Source organism: Saccoglossus kowalevskii, chromosome 14 (genome assembly GCF_978046115.1).
Source record: "Saccoglossus kowalevskii chromosome 14, keSacKowa6.1, whole genome shotgun sequence".
In the NCBI taxonomy this organism is placed as follows: Eukaryota; Metazoa; Hemichordata; class Enteropneusta; family Harrimaniidae; genus Saccoglossus; species Saccoglossus kowalevskii.
The window spans coordinates 88,024-114,520 of record NC_140654.1 but is presented as its reverse complement, the minus strand read 5'-3'; the positions used below and the strand labels follow the sequence as shown (position 1 = coordinate 114,520).

The following is a 26,497-nucleotide window of genomic DNA, read 5'->3' as shown; positions in this document are numbered from 1 at the left end:
ATGGCCAACATAGCTCTGCTGATGGCCAACATAGCTCTGCTGATGGCCAACATAACTCTGCTGATGGCCAACCTAGCTTTGCTGATGGCCAACATAACTATGCTGATGGCCAACCTAACTTTGCTGATGGCCAACATAGCTCTGCTGATGGCCAACATAGCTCTGCTGATGGCAAACATAACTCTGCTGATGGCCAACCTAGCTTTGCTGATGGCCAACATAACTCTGCTGATGGCCAACATAGCTCTGCTTATGGCCAACATAACTGCTGATGGCCAACATAGCTCTGCTGATGGCCAACATAACTCTGCTGATGGCCAACATAGCTCTGCTGATGGCCAACATAACTCTGCTGATGGCCAACATAGCTCTGCTGATGGCCAACATAACTCTGCTGATGGCCAACATAACTCTGCTGATGGCCAACATAGCTCTGCTGATGGCGAACATAACTCTGCTGGTGGCCAACATAACTCTGCTGATGGCCAACATAACTCTGCAGATGGCCAACATAACTCTGCAGATGGCCAACCTAGCTTTGCTGATGGCCAACCTAGCATTGCTGATGGCCAACATAACTCTGCTGATGGCCAACCTAGCTTTGCTGATGGCCAACATAACTCTGCTGATGGCCAACATAGCTCTGCTAATGGCCAACATAACTCTGCTGATTACCAACATAGCTCTGCTGATGGCCAACATAACTCTGCAGATGGCCAACATAACTCTGCTGATGGCCAACCTAGCTTTGCTGATGGCCAACATAACTCTGCAGATGGCCAACATAGCTCTGCTGATGGCCAACATAACTCTGCAGATGGCCAACATAACTCTGCTGATGGCAAACATAACTCTGCTGATGGCCAACATAACTCTGCTGATGGCAAACATAGCTCTGCTGATGGCCAACATAACTCTGCCGATGGCAAACATAGCTCTGCTGATGGCAAACATAACTCTGCTGATGGCCAACATAACTCTGCTGATGGCAACCATAGCTCTGCTGATGGCAAACATAGCTCTGCTGATGGCCAACATAACTCTGCTGATGGCCAACATAACTCTGCAGGTGGCCAACATAGCTCTGCTGATGGCAAACATAACTCTGCTGATGGCCAACATAGCTCTGCTGATGGCTAACATAGCTCTGCTGATGTCCAACATAACTCTGCTGGTGGCAAACATAGCTCTGCTGATGGCAAACATAACTCTGCTGATGGCCAACATAGCTCTGCTGATGGCCAACATAACTCTGCTGATGGCCAACATAGCTCTGCAGATGGCCAACATAACTCTGCTGATGGCCAACATAACTCTGCAGATGGCCAACCTAGCTTTGTTGATGGCCAACATAACTCTGCTGATGGCCAACATAGCTCTGCTGATGGCCAACATAGCTCTGCTGATGGCCAACATAACTCTGCTGATGGCCAACATAGCTCTGCTGATGGCCAACATAGCTCTGCTGATGGCCAACATAACTCTGCTGGTGGCCAACCTAGCTTTGCTGATGGCCAACATAACTCTGCTGATGGCCAACCTAGCTTTGCTGATGGCCAACATAACTCTGCTGATGGCCAACATAGCTCTGCTGATGGCAAACATAACTCTGCTGATGGCCAACCTAGCTTTGCTGATGGCCAACATAACTCTGCTGATGGCCAACATAGCTTTGCTGATGGCCAACATAACTCTGCTGATGGCCAACATAGCTCTGCTGATGGCCAACATAACTCTGCTGATGGCCAACATAGCTCTGCTGATGGCCAACATAGCTCTGCTGATGGCCAACATAGCTCTGCTGATGGCCAACATATCTCTGCTGATGGGCAACATAGCTCTGCTGATGGGCAACATAGCTCCGCTGATGGCCAACATAGCTCTGCTGATGGCCAACCTAGCTTTGCTGATGGCCAACCTAGCTTTGCTGATCGCCAACATAGCTCTGCTGATGGCCAACATAACTCTGCTGATGGCCAACATAGCTCTGCTGATGGCCAACATAACTCTGCTGATGGCCAACATAACTCTGCTGATGGCCAACATAGCTCTGCTGATGGCCAACATAACTCTGCTGGTGGCCAACATAACTCTGCTGATGGCCAACATAACTCTGCAGATGGCCAACATAGCTCTGCTGATGGCCAACATAACTCTGCTGATGGCCAACATAGCTCTGCTGATGGCCAACATAACTCTGCTGATGGCCAACATAACTCTGCAGATGGCCACCCTAGCTTTGTTGATGGCCAACATAACTCTGCTGATGGCCAACATAGCTCTGCTGATGGCCAACATAGCTCTGCTGATGGCCAACATAACTCTGCTGATGGCCAACATAGCTCTGCTGATGGCCAACATAGCTCTGCTGATGGCCAACATAACTCTGCTGGTGGCCAACCTAGCTTTGCTGATGGCCAACATAACTCTGCTGATGGCCAACCTAGCTTTGCTGATGGCCAACATAACTCTGCTGATGGCCAACATAGCTCTGCTGATGGCAAACATAACTCTGCTGATGGCCAACCTAGCTTTGCTGATGGCCTACATAACTCTGCTGATGGCCAACATAGCTTTGCTGATGGCCAACATAACTCTGCTGATGGCCAACATAGCTCTGCTGATGGCCAACATAACTCTGCTGATGGCCAACATAGCTCTGCTGATGGCCAACATAGCTCTGCTGATGGCCAACATAGCTCTGCTGATGGCCAACATATCTCTGCTGATGGGCAACATAGCTCTGCTGATGGGCAACATAGCTCCGCTGATGGCCAACATAGCTCTGCTGATGGCCAACCTAGCTTTGCTGATGGCCAACCTAGCTTTGCTGATGGCCAACATAGCTCTGCTGATGGCCAACATAACTCTGCTGATGGCCAACATAACTCTGCAAATGGCCAACATAACTCTGCAGATGGCCAACCTAGCTTTGCTGATGGCCAACTTAGCTTTGCTGATGGCCAACCTAGCTTTGTTGATGGCCAACATAACTCTGCTGATGACCAACCTAGCTTTGCTGATGGCCAACCTAGCTTTGCTGATGGCCAACATAGCTCTGCTGATGGCCAACATAACTCTGCTGATGGCCAACATAACTCTGCAAATGGCCAACATAACTCTGCAGATGGCCAACCTAGCTTTGCTGATGGCCAACCTAGCTTTGCTGATGGCCAACCTAGCTTTGCTGACGGCCAACATAACTCTGCTGATGGCCAACCTAGCTTTGCTGATGGCCAACCTAGCTTTGCTGATGGCCAACATAGCTCACATAACTCTGCTGATGGCCAACATAGCTCTGCTGATGGCCAACATAACTCTGCTGATGACCAACATAGCTCTGCTGATGGCCAACATAACTCTGCAGATGGCAAACATAACTCTGCTGATGGCCAACATATCTCTGCTGATGGGCAACATAGCTCTGCTGATGGGCAACATAGCTCCGCTGATGGCCAACATAGCTCTGCTGATGGCCAACCTAGCTTTGCTGATGGCCAACCTAGCTTTGCTGATGGCCAACATAGCTCTGCTGATGGCCAACATAACTCTGCTGATGGCCAACATAACTCTGCAAATGGTCAACATAACTCTGCAGATGGCCAACATAGCTCTGCTGATGGCCAACATAACTCTGCTGATGGCCAACATAGCTCTGCTGATGGCCAACATAACTCTGCTGATGGCCAACATAACTCTGCTGATGGCCAACATAGCTCTGCTGATGGCCAACATAACTCTGCTGGTGGCCAACATAACTCTGCTGATGGCCAACATAACTCTGCAGATAGCCAACATAACTCTGCAGATGGCCAACCTAGCTTTGCTGATGGCCAACCTAGCATTGCTGATGGCCAACATAACTCTGCTGATGGCCAACCTAGCTTTGCTGATGGCCAACATAACTCTGCTGATGGCCAACATAGCTCTGCTAATGGCCAACATAACTCTGCTGATTACCAACATAGCTCTGCTGATGGCCAACATAACTCTGCAGATGGCCAACATAACTCTGCTGATGGCCAACCTAGCTTTGCTGATGGCCAACATAACTCTGCAGATGGCCAACATAGCTCTGCTGATGGCCAACCTAGCTTTGCTGATGGCCAACCTAGCTTTGCTGATGGCCAACATAGCTCTGCTGATGGCCAACATCACTCTGCTGATGGCCAACATAACTCTGCAAATGGCCAACATAACTCTGCAGATGGCCAACCTAGCTTTGCTGATGGCCAACCTAGCTTTGCTGATGGCCAACCTAGCTTTGCTGACGGCCAACATAACTCTGCTGATGGCCAACCTAGCTTTGCTGATGGCCAACCTAGCTTTGCTGATGGCCAACATAGCTCACATAACTCTGCTGATGGCCAACATAACTCTGCTGATGGCCAACATAACTCTGCAGATGGCCAACCTAGCTTTGTTGATGGCCAACATAACTCTGCTGATGGCCAACATAGCTCTGCTGATGGCCAACATAGCTCTGCTGATGGCCAACATAACTCTGCTGATGGCCAACATAGCTCTGCTGATGGCCAACATAGCTCTGCTGATGGCCAACATAGCTCTGCTGATGGCCAACATAACTCTGCTGGTGGCCAACCTAGCTTTGCTGATGGCCAACATAACTCTGATGATGGCCAACCTAGCTTTGCTGATGGCCAACATAACTCTGCTGATGGCCAACATAGCTCTGCTGATGGCAAACATAACTCTGCTGATGGCCAACCTAGCTTTGCTGATGGCCAACATAACTCTGCTGATGGCCAACATAGCTCTGCTAATGGCCAACATAACTCTGCTGATTACCAACATAGCTCTGCTGATGGCCAACATAACTCTGCAGATGGCCAACATAACTCTGCTGATGGCCAACCTAGCTTTGCTGATGGCCAACATAACTCTGCAGATGGCCAACATAGCTCTGCTGATGGCCAACATATCTCTGCAGATGGCCAACATAACTCTGCTGATGGCCAACATAACTCTGCTGATGGCAAACATAGCTCTGCTGATGGCCAACATAACTCTGCCGATGGCAAACATAGCTCTGCTGATGGCAAACATAACTCTGCTGATGGCCAACATAACTCTGCTGATGGCAACCATAGCTCTGCTGATGGCAAACATAGCTCTGCTGATGGCCAACATAACTCTGCTGATGGCCAACATAACTCTGCAGATGGCCAACATAGCTCTGCTGATGGCAAACATAACTCTGCTGATGGCCAACATAGCTCTGCTGATGGCTAACATAGCTCTGCTGATGTCCAACATAACTCTGCTGGTGGCAAACATAGCTCTGCTGATGGCAAACATAACTCTGCTGATGGCCAACATAGCTCTGCTGATGGCCAACATAACTCTGCTGATGGCCAACATAGCTCTGCTGATGGCCAACATAACTCTGCTGATGGCCAACATAACTCTGCAGATGGCCAACCTAGCTTTGCTGATGGCCAACATAACTGCTGATGGCCAACATAGCTCTGCTGATGGCCAACATAGCTCTGCTGATGGCCAACATAACTCTGCTGATGGCCAACATAGCTCTGTTGATGGCCAACATAGCTCTGCTGATGGCCAACATAACTCTGCTGGTGGCCAACCTAGCTTTGCTGATGGCCAACATAACTCTGCTGATGGCCAACCTAGCTTTGCTGATGGCCAACATAACTCTGCTGATGGCCAACATAGCTCTGCTGATTGCAAACATAACTCTGCTGATGGCCAACCTAGCTTTGCTGATGGCCAACATAACTCTGCTGATGGCCAACATAGCTTTGCTGATGGCCAACATAACTCTGCTGATGGCCAACATAGCTCTGCTGATGGCCAACATAGCTCTGCTGATGGCCAACATAGCTCTGCTGATGGCCAACATAGCTCTGCTGATGGCCAACATAGCTCTGCTGATGGCCAACATATCTCTGCTGATGGGCAACATAGCTCTGCTGATGGGCAACATAGCTCCGCTGATGGCCAACATAGCTCTGCTGATGGCCAACCTAGCTTTGCTGATGGCCAACCTAGCTTTGCTGATGGCCAACCTAGCTTTGCTGATGGCCAACATAGCTCTGCTGATGGCCAACATAACTCTGCTGATGGCCAACATAACTCTGCAAATGGCCAACATAACTCTGCAGATGGCCAACCTAGCTTTGCTGATGGCCAACTTAGCTTTGCTGATGGCCAACCTAGCTTTGTTGATGGCCAACATAACTCTGCTGATGACCAACCTAGCTTTGCTGATGGCCAACCTAGCTTTGCTGATGGCCAACATAGCTCTGCTGATGGCCAACATAACTCTGTTGATGGCCAACATAACTCTGCAAATGGCCAACATAACTCTGCAGATGGCCAACCTAGCTTTGCTGATGGCCAACCTAGCTTTGCTGATGGCCAACCTAGCTTTGCTGATGGCCAACATAACTCTGCTGATGGCCAACCTAGCTTTGCTGATGGCCAACCTAGCTTTGCTGATGGCCAACATAGCTCACATAACTCTGCTGATGGCCAACATAGCTCTGCTGATGGCCAACATAACTCTGCTGATGACCAACATAGCTCTGCTGATGGCCAACATAACTCTGCAGATGGCAAACATAACTCTGCTGATGGCCAACATATCTCTGCTGATGGGCAACATAGCTCTGCTGATGGGCAACATAGCTCCGCTGATGGCCAACATAGCTCTGCTGATGGCCAACCTAGCTTTGCTGATGGCCAACCTAGCTTTGCTGATGGCCAACATAGCTCTGCTGATGGCCAACATCACTCTGCTGATGACCAACATAACTCTGCAAATGGCCAACATAACTCTGCAGATGGCCAACCTAGCTTTGCTGATGGCCAACTTAGCTTTGCTGATGGCCAACATAGCTCTGCTGATGGCCAACATAGCTCTGCTGATGGCCAACATAACTCTGCTGATGGCCAACATAGCTCTGCTGATGGCCAACATAGCTCTGCTGATGGCCAACATAACTCTGCTGGTGGCCAACCTAGCTTTGCTGATGGCCAACATAACTCTGCTGATGGCCAACCTAGCTTTGCTGATGGCCAACATAACTCTGCTGATGGCCAACATAGCTCTGCTGATTGCAAACATAACTCTGCTGATGGCCAACCTAGCTTTGCTGATGGCCAACATAACTCTGCTGATGGCCAACATAGCTCTGCTGATGGCCAACATAGCTCTGCTGATGGCCAACATAGCTCTGCTGATGGCCAACATATCTCTGCTGATGGGCAACATAGCTCTGCTGATGGGCAACATAGCTCCGCTGATGGCCAACATAGCTCTGCTGATGGCCAACCTAGCTTTGCTGATGGCCAACCTAGCTTTGCTGATGGCCAACCTAGCTTTGCTGATGGCCAACATAGCTCTGCTGATGGCCAACATAACTCTGCTGATGGCCAACATAACTCTGCAAATGGCCAACATAACTCTGCAGATGGCCAACCTAGCTTTGCTGATGGCCAACTTAGCTTTGCTGATGGCCAACCTAGCTTTGTTGATGGCCAACATAACTCTGCTGATGACCAACCTAGCTTTGCTGATGGCCAACCTAGCTTTGCTGATGGCCAACATAGCTCTGCTGATGGCCAACATAGCTCTGCTGATGGCCAACATAACTCTGCTGATGGCCAACATAGCTCTGCTGATGGCCAACATAGCTCTGCTGATGGCCAACATAACTCTGCTGGTGGCCAACCTAGCTTTGCTGATGGCCAACATAACTCTGCTGATGGCCAACCTAGCTTTGCTGATGGCCAACATAACTCTGCTGATGGCCAACATAGCTCTGCTGATTGCAAACATAACTCTGCTGATGGCCAACCTAGCTTTGCTGATGGCCAACATAACTCTGCTGATGGCCAACATAGCTCTGCTGATGGCCAACATAGCTCTGCTGATGGCCAACATAGCTCTGCTGATGGCCAACATAGCTCTGCTGATGGCCAACATAGCTCTGCTGATGGCCAACATATCTCTGCTGATGGCCAACATAGCTCTGCTGATGGGCAACATAGCTCCGCTGATGGCCAACATAGCTCTGCTGATGGCCAACCTAGCTTTGCTGATGGCCAACCTAGCTTTGCTGATGGCCAACATAGCTCTGCTGATGGGCAACATAGCTCTGCTGATGGCCAACATAGCTCTGCTGATGGCCAACATAGCTCTGCTGATGGCCAACATATCTCTGCTGATGGCCAACATAGCTCTGCTGATGGGCAACATAGCTCCGCTGATGGCCAACATAGCTCTGCTGATGGCCAACATAACTCTGCTGATGGCAAACACAGCTCTGCTGATGGCCAACATAACTCTGTTGATGGCCAACATAACTCTGCTGATGGCCAACATAGCTCTGCTGATGGCCAACATAACTCTGCTGATGGCAACCATAGCTCTGCTGATGGCAAACATAGCTCTGCTGATGGCCAACATAACTCTGCTGATGGCCAACATAACTCTGCAGGTGGCCAACATAGCTCTGCTGATGGCAAACATAACTCTGCTGATGGCCAACATAGCTCTGCTGATGGCTAACATAGCTCTGCTGATGTCCAACATAACTCTGCTGGTGGCAAACATAGCTCTGCTGATGGCAAACATAACTCTGCTGATGGCCAACATAGCTCTGCTGATGGCCAACATAACTCTGCTGATGGCCAACATAGCTCTGCTGATGGCCAACATAACTCTGCTGATGGCCAACATAACTCTGCAGATGGCCAACCTAGCTTTGTTGATGGCCAACATAACTCTGCTGATGGCCAACATAGCTCTGCTGATGGCCAACATAGCTCTGCTGATGGCCAACATAACTCTGCTGATGGCCAACATAGCTCTGCTGATGGCCAACATAGCTCTGCTGATGGCCAACATAACTCTGCTGGTGGCCAACCTAGCTTTGCTGATGGCCAACATAACTCTGCTGATGGCCAACCTAGCTTTGCTGATGGCCAACATAACTCTGCTGATGGCCAACATAGCTCTGCTGATGGCAAACATAACTCTGCTGATGGCCAACCTAGCTTTGCTGATGGCCAACATAACTCTGCTGATGGCCAACATAGCTTTGCTGATGGCCAACATAACTCTGCTGATGGCCAACATAGCTCTGCTGATGGCCAACATAACTCTGCTGATGGCCAACATAGCTCTGCTGATGGCCAACATAGCTCTGCTGATGGCCAACATAGCTCTGCTGATGGCCAACATATCTCTGCTGATGGGCAACATAGCTCTGCTGATGGGCAACATAGCTCCGCTGATGGCCAACATAGCTCTGCTGATGGCCAACCTAGCTTTGCTGATGGCCAACCTAGCTTTGCTGATGGCCAACATAGCTCTGCTGATGGCCAACATAGCTCTGCTGATGGCCAACATAACTCTGCTGATGGCCAACATAACTCTGCTGATGGCCAACATAGCTCTGCTGATGGCCAACATAACTCTGCTGGTGGCCAACATAACTCTGCTGATGGCCAACATAACTCTGCAGATGGCCAACATAGCTCTGCTGATGGCCAACATAACTCTGCTGATGGCCAACATAGCTCTGCTGATGGCCAACATAACTCTGCTGATGGCCAACATAACTCTGCAGATGGCCACCCTAGCTTTGTTGATGGCCAACATAACTCTGCTGATGGCCAACATAGCTCTGCTGATGGCCAACATAGCTCTGCTGATGGCCAACATAACTCTGCTGATGGCCAACATAGCTCTGCTGATGGCCAACATAGCTCTGCTGATGGCCAACATAACTCTGCTGGTGGCCAACCTAGCTTTGCTGATGGCCAACATAACTCTGCTGATGGCCAACCTAGCTTTGCTGATGGCCAACATAACTCTGCTGATGGCCAACATAGCTCTGCTGATGGCAAACATAACTCTGCTGATGGCCAACCTAGCTTTGCTGATGGCCTACATAACTCTGCTGATGGCCAACATAGCTTTGCTGATGGCCAACATAACTCTGCTGATGGCCAACATAGCTCTGCTGATGGCCAACATAACTCTGCTGATGGCCAACATAGCTCTGCTGATGGCCAACATAGCTCTGCTGATGGCCAACATAGCTCTGCTGATGGCCAACATATCTCTGCTGATGGGCAACATAGCTCTGCTGATGGGCAACATAGCTCCGCTGATGGCCAACATAGCTCTGCTGATGGCCAACCTAGCTTTGCTGATGGCCAACCTAGCTTTGCTGATGGCCAACATAGCTCTGCTGATGGCCAACATAACTCTGCTGATGGCCAACATAACTCTGCAAATGGCCAACATAACTCTGCAGATGGCCAACCTAGCTTTGCTGATGGCCAACTTAGCTTTGCTGATGGCCAACCTAGCTTTGTTGATGGCCAACATAACTCTGCTGATGACCAACCTAGCTTTGCTGATGGCCAACCTAGCTTTGCTGATGGCCAACATAGCTCTGCTGATGGCCAACATAACTCTGCTGATGGCCAACATAACTCTGCAAATGGCCAACATAACTCTGCAGATGGCCAACCTAGCTTTGCTGATGGCCAACCTAGCTTTGCTGATGGCCAACCTAGCTTTGCTGACGGCCAACATAACTCTGCTGATGGCCAACCTAGCTTTGCTGATGGCCAACCTAGCTTTGCTGATGGCCAACATAGCTCACATAACTCTGCTGATGGCCAACATAGCTCTGCTGATGGCCAACATAACTCTGCTGATGACCAACATAGCTCTGCTGATGGCCAACATAACTCTGCAGATGGCAAACATAACTCTGCTGATGGCCAACATATCTCTGCTGATGGGCAACATAGCTCTGCTGATGGGCAACATAGCTCCGCTGATGGCCAACATAGCTCTGCTGATGGCCAACCTAGCTTTGCTGATGGCCAACCTAGCTTTGCTGATGGCCAACATAGCTCTGCTGATGGCCAACATAACTCTGCTGATGGCCAACATAACTCTGCAAATGGTCAACATAACTCTGCAGATGGCCAACATAGCTCTGCTGATGGCCAACATAACTCTGCTGATGGCCAACATAGCTCTGCTGATGGCCAACATAACTCTGCTGATGGCCAACATAACTCTGCTGATGGCCAACATAGCTCTGCTGATGGCCAACATAACTCTGCTGGTGGCCAACATAACTCTGCTGATGGCCAACATAACTCTGCAGATAGCCAACATAACTCTGCAGATGGCCAACCTAGCTTTGCTGATGGCCAACCTAGCATTGCTGATGGCCAACATAACTCTGCTGATGGCCAACCTAGCTTTGCTGATGGCCAACATAACTCTGCTGATGGCCAACATAGCTCTGCTAATGGCCAACATAACTCTGCTGATTACCAACATAGCTCTGCTGATGGCCAACATAACTCTGCAGATGGCCAACATAACTCTGCTGATGGCCAACCTAGCTTTGCTGATGGCCAACATAACTCTGCAGATGGCCAACATAGCTCTGCTGATGGCCAACCTAGCTTTGCTGATGGCCAACCTAGCTTTGCTGATGGCCAACATAGCTCTGCTGATGGCCAACATCACTCTGCTGATGGCCAACATAACTCTGCAAATGGCCAACATAACTCTGCAGATGGCCAACCTAGCTTTGCTGATGGCCAACCTAGCTTTGCTGATGGCCAACCTAGCTTTGCTGACGGCCAACATAACTCTGCTGATGGCCAACCTAGCTTTGCTGATGGCCAACCTAGCTTTGCTGATGGCCAACATAGCTCACATAACTCTGCTGATGGCCAACATAACTCTGCTGATGGCCAACATAACTCTGCAGATGGCCAACCTAGCTTTGTTGATGGCCAACATAACTCTGCTGATGGCCAACATAGCTCTGCTGATGGCCAACATAGCTCTGCTGATGGCCAACATAACTCTGCTGATGGCCAACATAGCTCTGCTGATGGCCAACATAGCTCTGCTGATGGCCAACATAGCTCTGCTGATGGCCAACATAACTCTGCTGGTGGCCAACCTAGCTTTGCTGATGGCCAACATAACTCTGATGATGGCCAACCTAGCTTTGCTGATGGCCAACATAACTCTGCTGATGGCCAACATAGCTCTGCTGATGGCAAACATAACTCTGCTGATGGCCAACCTAGCTTTGCTGATGGCCAACATAACTCTGCTGATGGCCAACATAGCTCTGCTAATGGCCAACATAACTCTGCTGATTACCAACATAGCTCTGCTGATGGCCAACATAACTCTGCAGATGGCCAACATAACTCTGCTGATGGCCAACCTAGCTTTGCTGATGGCCAACATAACTCTGCAGATGGCCAACATAGCTCTGCTGATGGCCAACATATCTCTGCAGATGGCCAACATAACTCTGCTAATGGCCAACATAACTCTGCTGATGGCAAACATAGCTCTGCTGATGGCCAACATAACTCTGCCGATGGCAAACATAGCTCTGCTGATGGCAAACATAACTCTGCTGATGGCCAACATAACTCTGCTGATGGCAACCATAGCTCTGCTGATGGCAAACATAGCTTTGCTGATGGCCAACATAACTCTGCTGATGGCCAACATAACTCTGCAGATGGCCAACATAGCTCTGCTGATGGCAAACATAACTCTGCTGATGGCCAACATAGCTCTGCTGATGGCTAACATAGCTCTGCTGATGTCCAACATAACTCTGCTGGTGGCAAACATAGCTCTGCTGATGGCAAACATAACTCTGCTGATGGCCAACATAGCTCTGCTGATGGCCAACATAACTCTGCTGATGGCCAACATAGCTCTGCTGATGGCCAACATAACTCTGCTGATGGCCAACATAACTCTGCAGATGGCCAACCTAGCTTTGCTGATGGCCAACATAACTGCTGATGGCCAACATAGCTCTGCTGATGGCCAACATAGCTCTGCTGATGGCCAACATAACTCTGCTGATGGCCAACATAGCTCTGCTGATGGCCAACATAGCTCTGCTGATGGCCAACATAACTCTGCTGGTGGCCAACCTAGCTTTGCTGATGGCCAACATAACTCTGCTGATGGCCAACCTAGCTTTGCTGATGGCCAACATAACTCTGCTGATGGCCAACATAGCTCTGCTGATTGCAAACATAACTCTGCTGATGGCCAACCTAGCTTTGCTGATGGCCAACATAACTCTGCTGATGGCCAACATAGCTTTGCTGATGGCCAACATAACTCTGCTGATGGCCAACATAGCTCTGCTGATGGCCAACATAGCTCTGCTGATGGCCAACATAGCTCTGCTGATGGCCAACATAGCTCTGCTGATGGCCAACATAGCTCTGCTGATGGCCAACATATCTCTGCTGATGGGCAACATAGCTCTGCTGATGGGCAACATAGCTCCGCTGATGGCCAACATAGCTCTGCTGATGGCCAACCTAGCTTTGCTGATGGCCAACCTAGCTTTGCTGATGGCCAACCTAGCTTTGCTGATGGCCAACATAGCTCTGCTGATGGCCAACATAACTCTGCTGATGGCCAACATAACTCTGCAAATGGCCAACATAACTCTGCAGATGGCCAACCTAGCTTTGCTGATGGCCAACTTAGCTTTGCTGATGGCCAACCTAGCTTTGTTGATGGCCAACATAACTCTGCTGATGACCAACCTAGCTTTGCTGATGGCCAACCTAGCTTTGCTGATGGCCAACATAGCTCTGCTGATGGCCAACATAACTCTGTTGATGGCCAACATAACTCTGCAAATGGCCAACATAACTCTGCAGATGGCCAACCTAGCTTTGCTGATGGCCAACCTAGCTTTGCTGATGGCCAACCTAGCTTTGCTGATGGCCAACATAACTCTGCTGATGGCCCACCTAGCTTTGCTGATGGCCAACCTAGCTTTGCTGATGGCCAACATAGCTCACATAACTCTGCTGATGGCCAACATAGCTCTGCTGATGGCCAACATAACTCTGCTGATGACCAACATAGCTCTGCTGATGGCCAACATAACTCTGCAGATGGCAAACATAACTCTGCTGATGGCCAACATATCTCTGCTGATGGGCAACATAGCTCTGCTGATGGGCAACATAGCTCCGCTGATGGCCAACATAGCTCTGCTGATGGCCAACCTAGCTTTGCTGATGGCCAACCTAGCTTTGCTGATGGCCAACATAGCTCTGCTGATGGCCAACATCACTCTGCTGATGACCAACATAACTCTGCAAATGGCCAACATAACTCTGCAGATGGCCAACCTAGCTTTGCTGATGGCCAACTTAGCTTTGCTGATGGCCAACATAGCTCTGCTGATGGCCAACATAGCTCTGCTGATGGCCAACATAACTCTGCTGATGGCCAACATAGCTCTGCTGATGGCCAACATAGCTCTGCTGATGGCCAACATAACTCTGCTGGTGGCCAACCTAGCTTTGCTGATGGCCAACATAACTCTGCTGATGGCCAACCTAGCTTTGCTGATGGCCAACATAACTCTGCTGATGGCCAACATAGCTCTGCTGATTGCAAACATAACTCTGCTGATGGCCAACCTAGCTTTGCTGATGGCCAACATAACTCTGCTGATGGCCAACATAGCTCTGCTGATGGCCAACATAGCTCTGCTGATGGCCAACATAGCTCTGCTGATGGCCAACATATCTCTGCTGATGGGCAACATAGCTCTGCTGATGGGCAACATAGCTCCGCTGATGGCCAACATAGCTCTGCTGATGGCCAACCTAGCTTTGCTGATGGCCAACCTAGCTTTGCTGATGGCCAACCTAGCTTTGCTGATGGCCAACATAGCTCTGCTGATGGCCAACATAACTCTGCTGATGGCCAACATAACTCTGCAAATGGCCAACATAACTCTGCAGATGGCCAACCTAGCTTTGCTGATGGCCAACTTAGCTTTGCTGATGGCCAACCTAGCTTTGTTGATGGCCAACATAACTCTGCTGATGACCAACCTAGCTTTGCTGATGGCCAACCTAGCTTTGCTGATGGCCAACATAGCTCTGCTGATGGCCAACATAGCTCTGCTGATGGCCAACATAACTCTGCTGATGGCCAACATAGCTCTGCTGATGGCCAACATAGCTCTGCTGATGGCCAACATAACTCTGCTGGTGGCCAACCTAGCTTTGCTGATGGCCAACATAACTCTGCTGATGGCCAACCTAGCTTTGCTGATGGCCAACATAACTCTGCTGATGGCCAACATAGCTCTGCTGATTGCAAACATAACTCTGCTGATGGCCAACCTAGCTTTGCTGATGGCCAACATAACTCTGCTGATGGCCAACATAGCTCTGCTGATGGCCAACATAGCTCTGCTGATGGCCAACATAGCTCTGCTGATGGCCAACATAGCTCTGCTGATGGCCAACATAGCTCTGCTGATGGCCAACATATCTCTGCTGATGGCCAACATAGCTCTGCTGATGGGCAACATAGCTCCGCTGATGGCCAACATAGCTCTGCTGATGGCCAACCTAGCTTTGCTGATGGCCAACCTAGCTTTGCTGATGGCCAACCTAGCTTTGCTGATGGCCAACATAGCTCTGCTGATGGCCAACATAACTCTGCTGATGGCCAACATAACTCTGCAAATGGCCAACATAACTCTGCAGATGGCCAACCTAGCTTTGCTGATGGCCAACTTAGCTTTGCTGATGGCCAACCTAGCTTTGTTGATGGCCAACATAACTCTGCTGATGACCAACCTAGCTTTGCTGATGGCCAACCTAGCTTTGCTGATGGCCAACATAGCTCTGCTGATGGCCAACATAACTCTGTTGATGGCCAACATAACTCTGCAAATGGCCAACATAACTCTGCAGATGGCCAACCTAGCTTTGCTGATGGCCAACCTAGCTTTGCTGATGGCCAACCTAGCTTTGCTGATGGCCAACATAACTCTGCTGATGGCCAACCTAGCTTTGCTGATGGCCAACCTAGCTTTGCTGATGGCCAACATAGCTCACATAACTCTGCTGATGGCCAACATAGCTCTGCTGATGGCCAACATAACTCTGCTGATGACCAACATAGCTCTGCTGATGGCCAACATAACTCTGCAGATGGCAAACATAACTCTGCTGATGGCCAACATATCTCTGCTGATGGGCAACATAGCTCTGCTGATGGGCAACATAGCTCCGCTGATGGCCAACATAGCTCTGCTGATGGCCAACCTAGCTTTGCTGATGGCCAACCTAGCTTTGCTGATGGCCAACATAGCTCTGCTGATGGCCAACATCACTCTGCTGATGACCAACATAACTCTGCAAATGGCCAACATAACTCTGCAGATGGCCAACCTAGCTTTGCTGATGGCCAACTTAGCTTTGCTGATGGCCAACCTAGCTTTGTTGATGGCCAACATAACTCTGCTGATGACCAACCTAGCTTTGCTGATGGCCAACCTAGCTTTGCTGATGGCCAACATACCTCTGCTGATGGCCAACATAACTCTGCTGATGGCCAACATAACTCTGCAAATGGCCAACATAACTCTGCAGATGGCCAACCTAGCTTTGCTGATGGCCAACCTAGCTTTGCTGATGGCCAACCTAGCTTTGCTGATGGCCAACATAACTCTGCTGATGGCCAACCTAGCTTTGCTGATGGCCAACCTAGCTTTGCTGATGGCCAACATAGCTCACATAACTCTGCTGATGGCCAACATAGCTCTGCTGATGGCCAACATAACTCTGCTGATGACCAACATAGCTCTGCTGATGGCCAACATAACTCTGCAGATGGCAAACATAACTCTGCTGATGGCCAACCTAGCTTTGCTGATGGCCAACATAACTCTACTGATGGCCAAGATAGCTCTGCTGATGGCCAACATAACTCTGCTGATGACCAACATAGCTCTGCTGATGGCCAACATAACTCTGCAGATGGCCAACATAACTCTGCTGATGGCCAACATAACTCTGCTGATGGCCAACATAGCTCTGCTGATGGCCAACCTAGCTTTGCCGATGGCCAACATAACTCTGCAGATGGCCAACATAGCTTTGCTGATGGCCAACATAACTCTGCTGATGGCAAACATAACTCTGCTGATGGCAAACATAACTCTGCTGATGACCAACCTAGCTCTGCTGATGGCAAACATAACTCTGCTGATGGCCAACATAACTCTGCTGATGGCCAACATAACTCTGCAGATGGCCAACATAGCTCTGCTGATGGCCAACATAACTCTGCAGATGGCCAACATAACTCTGCTGATGGAAAACCTAGCTTTGCTAGGTTGCCAACATAACTCTGCTGATGGCCAACATAGCTCTGCTGATGGCCAACACAACTCTGCTGATGGCAAACATAGCTCTGCTGATGGCCAACATAACTCTGCTGATGGCAAACATAGCTCTGCTGATGGCAAACATAACTCTGCTGATGGCAAACATAACTCTGCTGATGGCAAACATAACTGCTGATGGCCAATATAACTCTGCTGATGGCCAACTTAACTCTGCTGATGGCCAACATAACTCTGCAGATGGCCAACATAGCTCTGCTGATGGCCAACATAACTCTGCAGATGGCCAACATAACTCTGCTGATGGCCAACCTAGCTTTGCTGATGGCCAACATAACTCTGCTGATGGCCAACATAACTCTGCAGATGGCCAACATAACTCTGCTGATGGCCAACCTAGCTTTGCTGATGGCCAACATAACTCTGCAGATGGCCAACATAGCTCTGCTGATGGCCAACATAACTCTGCAGATGGCCAACATAACTCTGCTGATGGCCAACCTAGCTTTGCTGATGGCAAACATAACTCTGCTGATGGCCAACATAGCTCTGCTGATGGCCAACATAACTCAGCTGATGACCAACATAGCTCTGCTGATGGCCAACATAACTCTGCAGATGGCCAACATAACTCTGCTGATGGCCAACCTAGCTTTGCTGATGGCCAACATAACTCTGCAGATGGCCAACATAGCTTTGCTGATGGCCAACATAACTCTGCTGATGGCAAACATAACTCTGCTGAAGGCAAACATAACTCTGCTGATGGCCAACCTAGCTCTGCTGATGGCAAACATAACTCTGCTGATGGCCAACCTAGCTCTGCTGATGGCAAACATAACTCTGCTGATGGCCAACATAACTCTGCTGATGGCCAATATAACTCTGCTGATGGCCAACATAACTCTGCAGATGGCCAACATAACTCTGCTGATGGCCAACCTAGCTTTGCTGATGGCCAACATAACTCTGCTGATGGCCAACATAGCTCTGCTGATGGCCAACATAACTCTGCTGATGGCAAACATAACTCTGCTGATGGCAAACATAACTCTGCTGATGGCAAACATAACTCTGCTGATGGCCAATATAACTCTGCTGATGGCCAATATAACTCTGCTGGTGGCCAACATAACTCTGCTGATGGCCAACATAACTCTGCTGATGGCAAACATAACTCTGCAGATGGCCAACATAACTCTGCAGATGGCCAACATAGCTCTGCTGATGGGCCAACATAACTCTGCTGATGGCAAACATAGCTCTGCTGATGGCCAACATAGCTCTGCTGATGGCCAACATAACTCTGCTGATGGCAAACACAGCTCTGCTGATGGCCAACATAACTCTGCTGATGGCCAACTTAACTCTGCTGATGGCCAACATAACTCTGCAGATGGCCAACATAGCTCGGCTGATGGACAACATAACTCTGCAGATGGCCAACATAACTCTGCTGATGGCCAACCTAGCTTTGCTGATGGCCAACATAAGTCTGCTGATGGCAAACATAGCTCTGCTGATGGCCAACATAACTCTGCTGATGGCCAACATAACTCTGCAGATGGCCAACATAACTCTGCTGATGGCCAACCTAGCTTTGCTGATGGCCAACATAACTCTGCAGATGGCCAACATAGCTCTGCTGATGGCCAACATAACTCTGCAGATGGCCAAAATAACTCTGCTGATGGCCAACCTAGCTTTGCTGATGGCCAACATAACTCTGCTGATGGCCAACCTAGCTTTGCTGATGGCCAACATAACTCTGCAGATGGCCAACATAGCTTTGCTGATGGCCAACATAACTCTGCTGATGGCAAACATAACTCTGCTGATGGCAAACATAACTCTGCTGATGGCCAACCTAGCTCTGCTGATGGCAAACATAACTCTGCTGATGGCCAATATAACTCTGCTGATGGCCAACATAACTCTGCAGATGGCCAACATAACTCTGCTGATGGCCAACCTAGCTTTGCTGATGGCCAACATAACTCTGCTGATGGCCAACATAGCTCTGCTGATGGCCAACATAACTCTGCTGATAGCAAACATAGCTCTGCTGATGGCAAACATAACTCTGCTGATGGCCAATATAACTCTGCTGATGGCCAACATAACTCTGCAGATGGCCAACACAACTCTGCAGATGGCCAACATAGCTCTGCTGATGGGCCAACATAACTCTGCTGATGGCAAACATAGCTCTGCTGATGGCCAACATAGCTCTGCTGATGGCCAACATAACTCTGCTGATGGCAAACACAGCTCTGCTGATGGCCAACATAACTCTGCTGATGGCCAACATAACTCTGCTGATGGCCAACATAGCTCTGCTGATGGCCAACATAACTCTGCTGATGGCCAACATAGCTCTGCTGATGGCCAACATAGCTCTGCTGATGGCCAACATAACTCTGCCGATGGCAAACATAACTCTGCTGATGGCCAACATAACTCTGCTGGTGGCAAACATAACTCTGCAGATGGCCAACATAGCTCTGCTGATGGGCCAACATAACTCTGCTGATGGCAAACATAGCTCTGCTGATGGCCAACATAGCTCTGCTGATGGCCAACATAACTCTGCTGATGGCCAACATAGCTCTGCTGATGGCCAACATAACTCCGCAGATGGCCAACATAACTCTGCTGACGGCCAACCTAGCTTTGCTGATGGCCAACATATCTCTGCTGATGGCCAACATAGCTCTGCTGATGGCCAACATAACTCTGCTGATGGCAAACATAGCTCTGCTGATGGCAAACATAACTCTGCTGATGGCAAACATAACTTTGCTGATGGCCAATATAACTCTGCTGATGGCCAACATAACTCTGCTGATGGCCAACATAACTCTGCTGATGGTAAACATAACTCTGCAGATGGCCAACATAACTCTGCAGATGGCCAAAATAGCTCTGCTGATGGGCCAACATAACTCTGCTGATGGCAAACATAGCTCTGCTGATGGCCAACATAACTCTGCAGATGGCCAACATAACTCTGCTGATGGCCAACCTAGCTTTGCTGATGGCAAACATAAATCTGCTGATGGCCAACATAGCTCTGCTGATGGCCAACATAACTCTGCTGATGGCAAACATAGCTCTGCTGATGGCACACATAGCTCTGCTGATGGCAAACATAACTCTGCTGATGGCAAACATAACTCTGCTGATGGCCAATATAACTCTGCTGATGGCCAACATAACTCTGCTGATGACCAACATAACTCTGCTGATGGCAAACATAACTCTGCAGATGGCCAACATAACTCTGCAGATGGCCAACATAGCTCTGCTGATGGGCCAACATAACTCTGCTGATGGCAAACATAGCTCTGCTGATGGCCAACATAGCTCTGCTGATGGCCAACATAACTCTGCTGATGGCAAACACAGCTCTGCTGATGGCCAACATAACTCTGCTGATGGCCAACATAACTCTGCTGGTGGCCAACATAGCTCTGCTGATGGCCAACATAACTCTGCTGATGGCAAACATAACTCTGCAGATGGCCAACATAACTCTGCAGATGGCCAACATAGCTCTGCTGATGGGCCAACATAACTCTGCTGATGGCAAACATAGCTCTGCTGATGGCCAACATAGCTCTGCTGATGGCCAACATAACTCTGCTGATGGCAAACACAGCTCTGCTGATGGCCAACATAACTCTGTTGATGGCCAACATAACTCTGCTGATGGCCAACATAGCTCTGCTGATGGCCAACATAACTCTGCTGATGGCAAACATAACTCTGCTGATGGCCAACATAGCTCTGCTGATGGCCAACATAGCTCTGCTGATGGCCAACATAACTCTGCTGATGGCCAACATAACTCTGCTGATGGCAAACATAGCTCTGCTATTCAAAATGTAATGAAATTCCTGTTAGAAAAGTTATAAGTTTCCCTTAATAGACAGATGTGAGTTGTTAAATAGATATTTACCCTCTAACTGGTATGTTTGTTTTATTGGCAGACTTCATAACTTCTTCAAATCGTTGTAAACTGTCAACAATAGAGCAGTTGATATTCTTCCTACAAAGAATCCAAAGTTGACACAAAATAAATACTATTACTTTCTTGTGAATGTTATAAATATACATCTAATACCGGGAAAACAAAATGTATTGTTCTATGAAAAACTCTATTTAAATTTTTTCAAAATGTATTTACATTCAATCCAAGTTTCGTCATTTCCCTTATTTGGGACGTCAATAATATTGACCACGCTTCTGAATATTGACGTCACATTCACAAACACTTCAGTTTGTTTACATTAAATGCTGTCGTAATAAATCACACAGTGGAAATAAATACATAGATACAATCTTAACATTTTGGGTCATTCCCTACAATATATTGATCGATACAATCACCACATTACCTTTGTGCATACAATACTCATGTGATAGTACAGCATTCCAAAAGGTACATCTCATTTTACCCCCAAAAAAGCAAGTAATGTTGAAAGTTGGTGGCAACACACTGTAAGTATTATTTTGACTAGACTATACTATACTAGACTAGAAGGATCGGACCAGACCGGACCGAACCGGACTGGACTGAACCGGGCCGGAACAGAATAGAATAGAACATACCAACTGAAAGCTTCAGACGCAGCCCCAAATATGGCCACTTCTTTGGCCCCAGCATTCACAGCAGCTTCAAAACCTTTTATATTAGGGGTTAATACTGGATAATTGACATTAGGATAGCACTTTATACCAGTCATCACTTCTTTATGGTCAGCCATCTGAAGTAACATCGAAAAAAATATTATGTGGACAGTGCATGAGTTAAGCAATGGTTGAGTGGTGTGAGCAGTGGGCGAGTGATTGGTACGAGCAGTGAGTGAGTGAGTGGTTTGAGCAGTGGGTGGGTGAATGGTGTGAGCAGTGAGTGATTGGTGTGAGCAGTGGGTGGGTGGTGTGAGCAGTGGGTGAGTGGTGTGAGCAGTGGGCGAGTGATTGGTATGAGCAGTGAGTGAGTGAGTGGTTTGAGCAGTGGGTGGGTGAATGGTGTGAGCAGTGAGTGATTGGTGTGAGCAGTGGGTGGGTGGTGTGAGCAGTGGGTGAGTGGTGTGAGCAGTGGGCGAGTGATTGGTATGAGCAGTGAGTGAGTGAGTGGTTTGAGCAGTGGGTGGGTGAATGGTGTGAGCAGTGAGTGATTGGTGTGAGCAGTGGGTGGGTGGTGTGAGCAGTGGGTGAGTGGTGTGAGCAGTGGGCGAGTGATTGGTACGAGCAGTGAGTGAGTGAGTGGTTTGAGCAGTGGGTGGGTGAATGGTGTGAGCAGTGAGTGATTGGTGTGAGCAGTGGGTGGGTGGTGTGAGCAGTGGGTGAGTGGTGTGAGCAGTGGGCGAGTGATTGGTACGAGCAGTGAGTGAGTGAGTGGTTTGAGCAGTGGGTGGGTGAATGGTGTGAGCAGTGGGTGGGTGGTGTGAGCAGTGGGTGAGTGGTGTGAGCAGTGTGAGCAGTGGGGGAGTAGTTGTTATGAGCAATGGGTGAGTGGTGTGAGCAGTGGGTGAGTGGTATGAGCAGCGGGTGATTATTTGTTATGAGCAGTGGGTGGGTGGTGTGAGCAGTGGGTGAATGATTGGTATGAGCAGTGAGTGAGTGAGTGAGTGAGTGAGTGAGTGGTTTGAGCAGTGGGTGGGTTAATAGTGAGAGCAGTGAATGATTGATGTGAGCCGTGGATGGGTGGTGTGAGCAGTGGGTGAGTGATTGGTATGAGCAGTGAGTGATTGGTGTGAGCAGTGGATGGGTGAATGGTGTGAGCAGTGGGTGAGTGGTGTGAGCAGTTGGTGGGTGAGTGGTTTGAGCAGTGGGTGGGTGAATGGTGTGAGCAGTGAGTGATTGGTGTGAGCAGTGGATGGGTGAATGGTGTGAGCAGTGGGTGAGTGGTGTGAGCAGTTAGTGGGTGAATGGTTTGAGCAGTGGGTGGGTGAATGTTGAGAGTAGTGAGTGAGTGAGTGAGTGAGTGAGTGAGTGAGTGAGTGGTTTGAGCAGTGGGCGAGTGATTGGTACGAGCAGTGAGTGAGTGAGTGGTTTGAGCAGTGAGTGAGTGATTGGTTTGAGCAGTGGGTGGGTGAATGGTGTGAGCAGTGAGTGATTGGTGTGAGCAGTGGATGGGTGGTTTGAGCAGTGGGTGGGTGAATGGTTTGAGCAGTGGGTGGGTGAATGGTTTGAGCAGTGGGTGGGTAAATGGTACGAGCAGTGAGTGAGTGGTGAGTGGTGAGAGCAGTGGGCGAGTGAGTGGTGTGAGCAGTGGGTGAGTGATTGGTACGAGCAGTGGGCGAGTGAGTGGTGTGAGCAGTGAGTGAGTGAGTGGTTTGAGAAGTGGGTGGGTGAATGGTGTGAGCAGTGAGTGATTGGTGTGAGCAGTGGATGGGTGAATGGTGTGAGCAGTGGGTGAGTGGTGTGAGCAGTTGGTGGGTGAATGGTTTGAGCAGTGGGTGGGTGAATGGTGAGAGTAGTGAGTGAGTGAGTGGTTTGAGCAGTGCGCGAGTGATTGGTACGAGCAGTGAGTGAGTGAGTGGTTTGAGCAGTGGGTGGGAGAATGGTGTGAGCAGTGAGTGATTGGTGTGAGCAGTGGATGGGTGAATGGTGTGAGTAGTGGGTGAGTGGTGTGAGCAGTTGGTGGGTGAATGGTTTGAGCAGTGGGTGGGTGAATGGTGAGAGTAGTGAGTGAGTGAGTGGTTTGAGCAGTGGGCGAGTGATTGGTACGAGCAGTGAGTGAGTGAGTGGTTTGAGCAGTGGGTGGGTGAATGGTGTGAGCAGTGAGTGATTGGTGTGAGCAGTGGATGGGTGGTTTGAGCAGTGGGTGGGTGAATGGTTTGAGCAGTGGGTGGGTGAATGGTGAGAGTAGTGAGTGAGTGAGTGAGTGGTTTTGAGCAGTTGGTGGGTGAATGGTGAGAGCAGGGAGTGAGTGGTTTGAGCAGTGGGTGGGTGAATGGTACGAGCAGTGAGAGAGTGAGTGGTGAGAGCAGTGGGCGAGTGAGTGGTGTGAGCAGTGGGTGAGTGATTGGTACGAGCAGTGGGCGAGTGAGTGGTGTGAGCAGTGGGCGAGTGATTGGTACGAGCAGTGGGCGAGTGATTGGTACGAGCAGTGGGCGAGTGATTGGTACGAGCAGTGAGTGAGTGGTTTGAGCAGTGGGTGGGTGAATGGTGTGAGCAGTGAGTGATTGGTGTGAGCAGTGTGAGCAGTGGGAGAGTAGTTGTTATGAGCAATGGGTGAGTGGTGTGAGCAGTGGGTGAGTGGGATGAGCAGCGGGTGATTATTTTTTATGAGCAGTGGGTGGGTGGTGTGAGCAGTGGGTGAATAATTGGTACGAGCAGTGGGTGGGTTAATAGTGAGAGCAGTGAGTGATTGATGTGAGCCATGGATGGGTGGTGTGAGCAGTGGGTGAGTGATTGGTATGAGCAGTGTGAGCAGTGGGTGGATGTATGGTGAGAGCAGTAAGTGAGTGGTTTTAGCAGTGGGTGGGTGAATGGTACGAGCAGTGGGTGAGTGAGTGGTTTGAGCAGTGGGTGGGAGAATGGTGTGAGCAGTGAGTGATTGGTGTGAGCAGTGGATGGGTGAATGGTGTGAGCAGTGAGTGATTGGTGTGAGCAGTGGATGGGTGAATGGTGTGAGCAGTGGGTGAGTGGTGTGAGCAGTTGGTGGGTGAATGGTTTGAGCAGTGGGTGGGTGAATGGTGAGAGTAGTGAGTGAGTGAGTGGTTTGAGCAGTGGGCGAGTGATTGGTACGAGCAGTGAGTGAGTGAGTGGTTTGAGCAGTGGGTGGGAGAATGGTGTGAGCAGTGAGTGATTGGTGTGAGCAGTGGATGGGTGAATGGTGTGAGTAGTGCGTGAGTGGTGTGAGCAGTTGGTGGGTGATTGGTTTGAGCAGTGGGTGGGTGAATGGTGAGAGTAGTGAGTGAGTGAGTGGTTTGAGCAGTGGGCGAGTGATTGGTACGAGCAGTGAGTGAGTGAGTGGTTTGAGCAGTGGGTGGGTGAATGGTGTGAGCAGTGAGTGAATGGTGTGAGCAGTGGATGGGTGGTTTGAGCAGTGGGTGGGTGAATGGTTTGAGCAGTGGGTGGGTGAATGGTGAGAGTAGTGAGTGAGTGAGTGAGTGGTTTTGAGCAGTTGGTGGGTGAATGGGGAGAGCAGTGAGTGAGTGGTTTGAGCAGTGGGTGGGTGAATGGTGATAGCAGCAAGTGAGTGAGTGGTTTGAGCAGTTGGTGTGTGAATGGTGAGAGCAGCGAGTGAGTGAGTGGTGAGAGCAGTTGGTGGGTGAATGGTGAGAGCAGTGAGTGAGTAGTTTGAGCAGAGGATGGGTGAATGGTGAGAGCAGTGAGTGAGTGATTTGAGCAGTTCGTGGGTGAATGGTGAGAGTAGTGAGTGAGTGAGTGGTTTTAACAGTGGGTGGGTGAATGGTGAGAGCAGTGAGTGAGTGGTTTGGGCAGTGGGTGGACGAGTTGTGCCACTTCTTCCACTGGTACACCAGTTTATTTACCTGTGGGATAGCTTATGGTGGTACAAAACTAGTCACTTCTGCCACTGGTACACCAGACTACGTACCTGTGGGATAGCTTTTGGTGATACAAAACTGATCACTTCTACCACTGGTACACCAGACTACGTACCTGTGAGATAGCTTTTGGTGACACAAAACTGGTCACTTCTACCACTAGTACACTAGAAGATTACGTACCTGTGGGATAGCTTTTGGTGATACAAAACTGGTCACTTCTACCACTGATACACCAGACTACGTACCTGTGGGATAGCTTTTGGTGATACAAAACTGATCACTTCTACCACTGATACACCAGACTACGTACCTGTGAGATAGCTTTTGGTGACACAAAACTGATCACTTCTACCACTAGTACACTAGATTACGTACCTGTGAGATAGCTTTTGGTGACACAAAACTGCTCACTTCTACCACTAATACACTAGATTACGTACCTGTGGGATAGCTTTTGGTGATACAAAACTGGTCACTTCTACCACTGATACACCAGACTACGTACCTGTGGGATAGCTTTTGGTGATACAAAACTGATCACTTCTACCACTGATACACCAGACTACGTACCTGTGAGATAGCTTTTGGTGACACAAAACTGGTCACTTCTACCACTAGTACACTAGATTACGTACCTGTGGGATAGCTTTTGGTGATACAAAACTGGTCACTTCTACCACTGGTACACCAGACTACGTACCTGTGGGATAGCTT

At 49.3% G+C, this 26,497-nt stretch overlaps 1 protein-coding gene across 1 annotated transcript in view; it reads right to left on the bottom strand.

Moving 5' to 3' along the window:
* Positions 1-26,497, bottom strand: part of LOC102804336 (hydroxymethylglutaryl-CoA lyase, mitochondrial-like) — a 54,079-nt gene that overhangs the window by 5,285 nt on the left and 22,297 nt on the right. Inside the window, exons 4-5 of the mRNA XM_085508207.1 lie at positions 21,870-22,024; positions 21,217-21,306 (exon numbers count right to left, since the gene is read on the bottom strand). Of these exons, the coding sequence (XP_085364333.1) occupies positions 21,217-21,306; positions 21,870-22,024 (245 nt within the window). The remainder of the gene's footprint in view (positions 1-21,216; positions 21,307-21,869; positions 22,025-26,497) is intronic.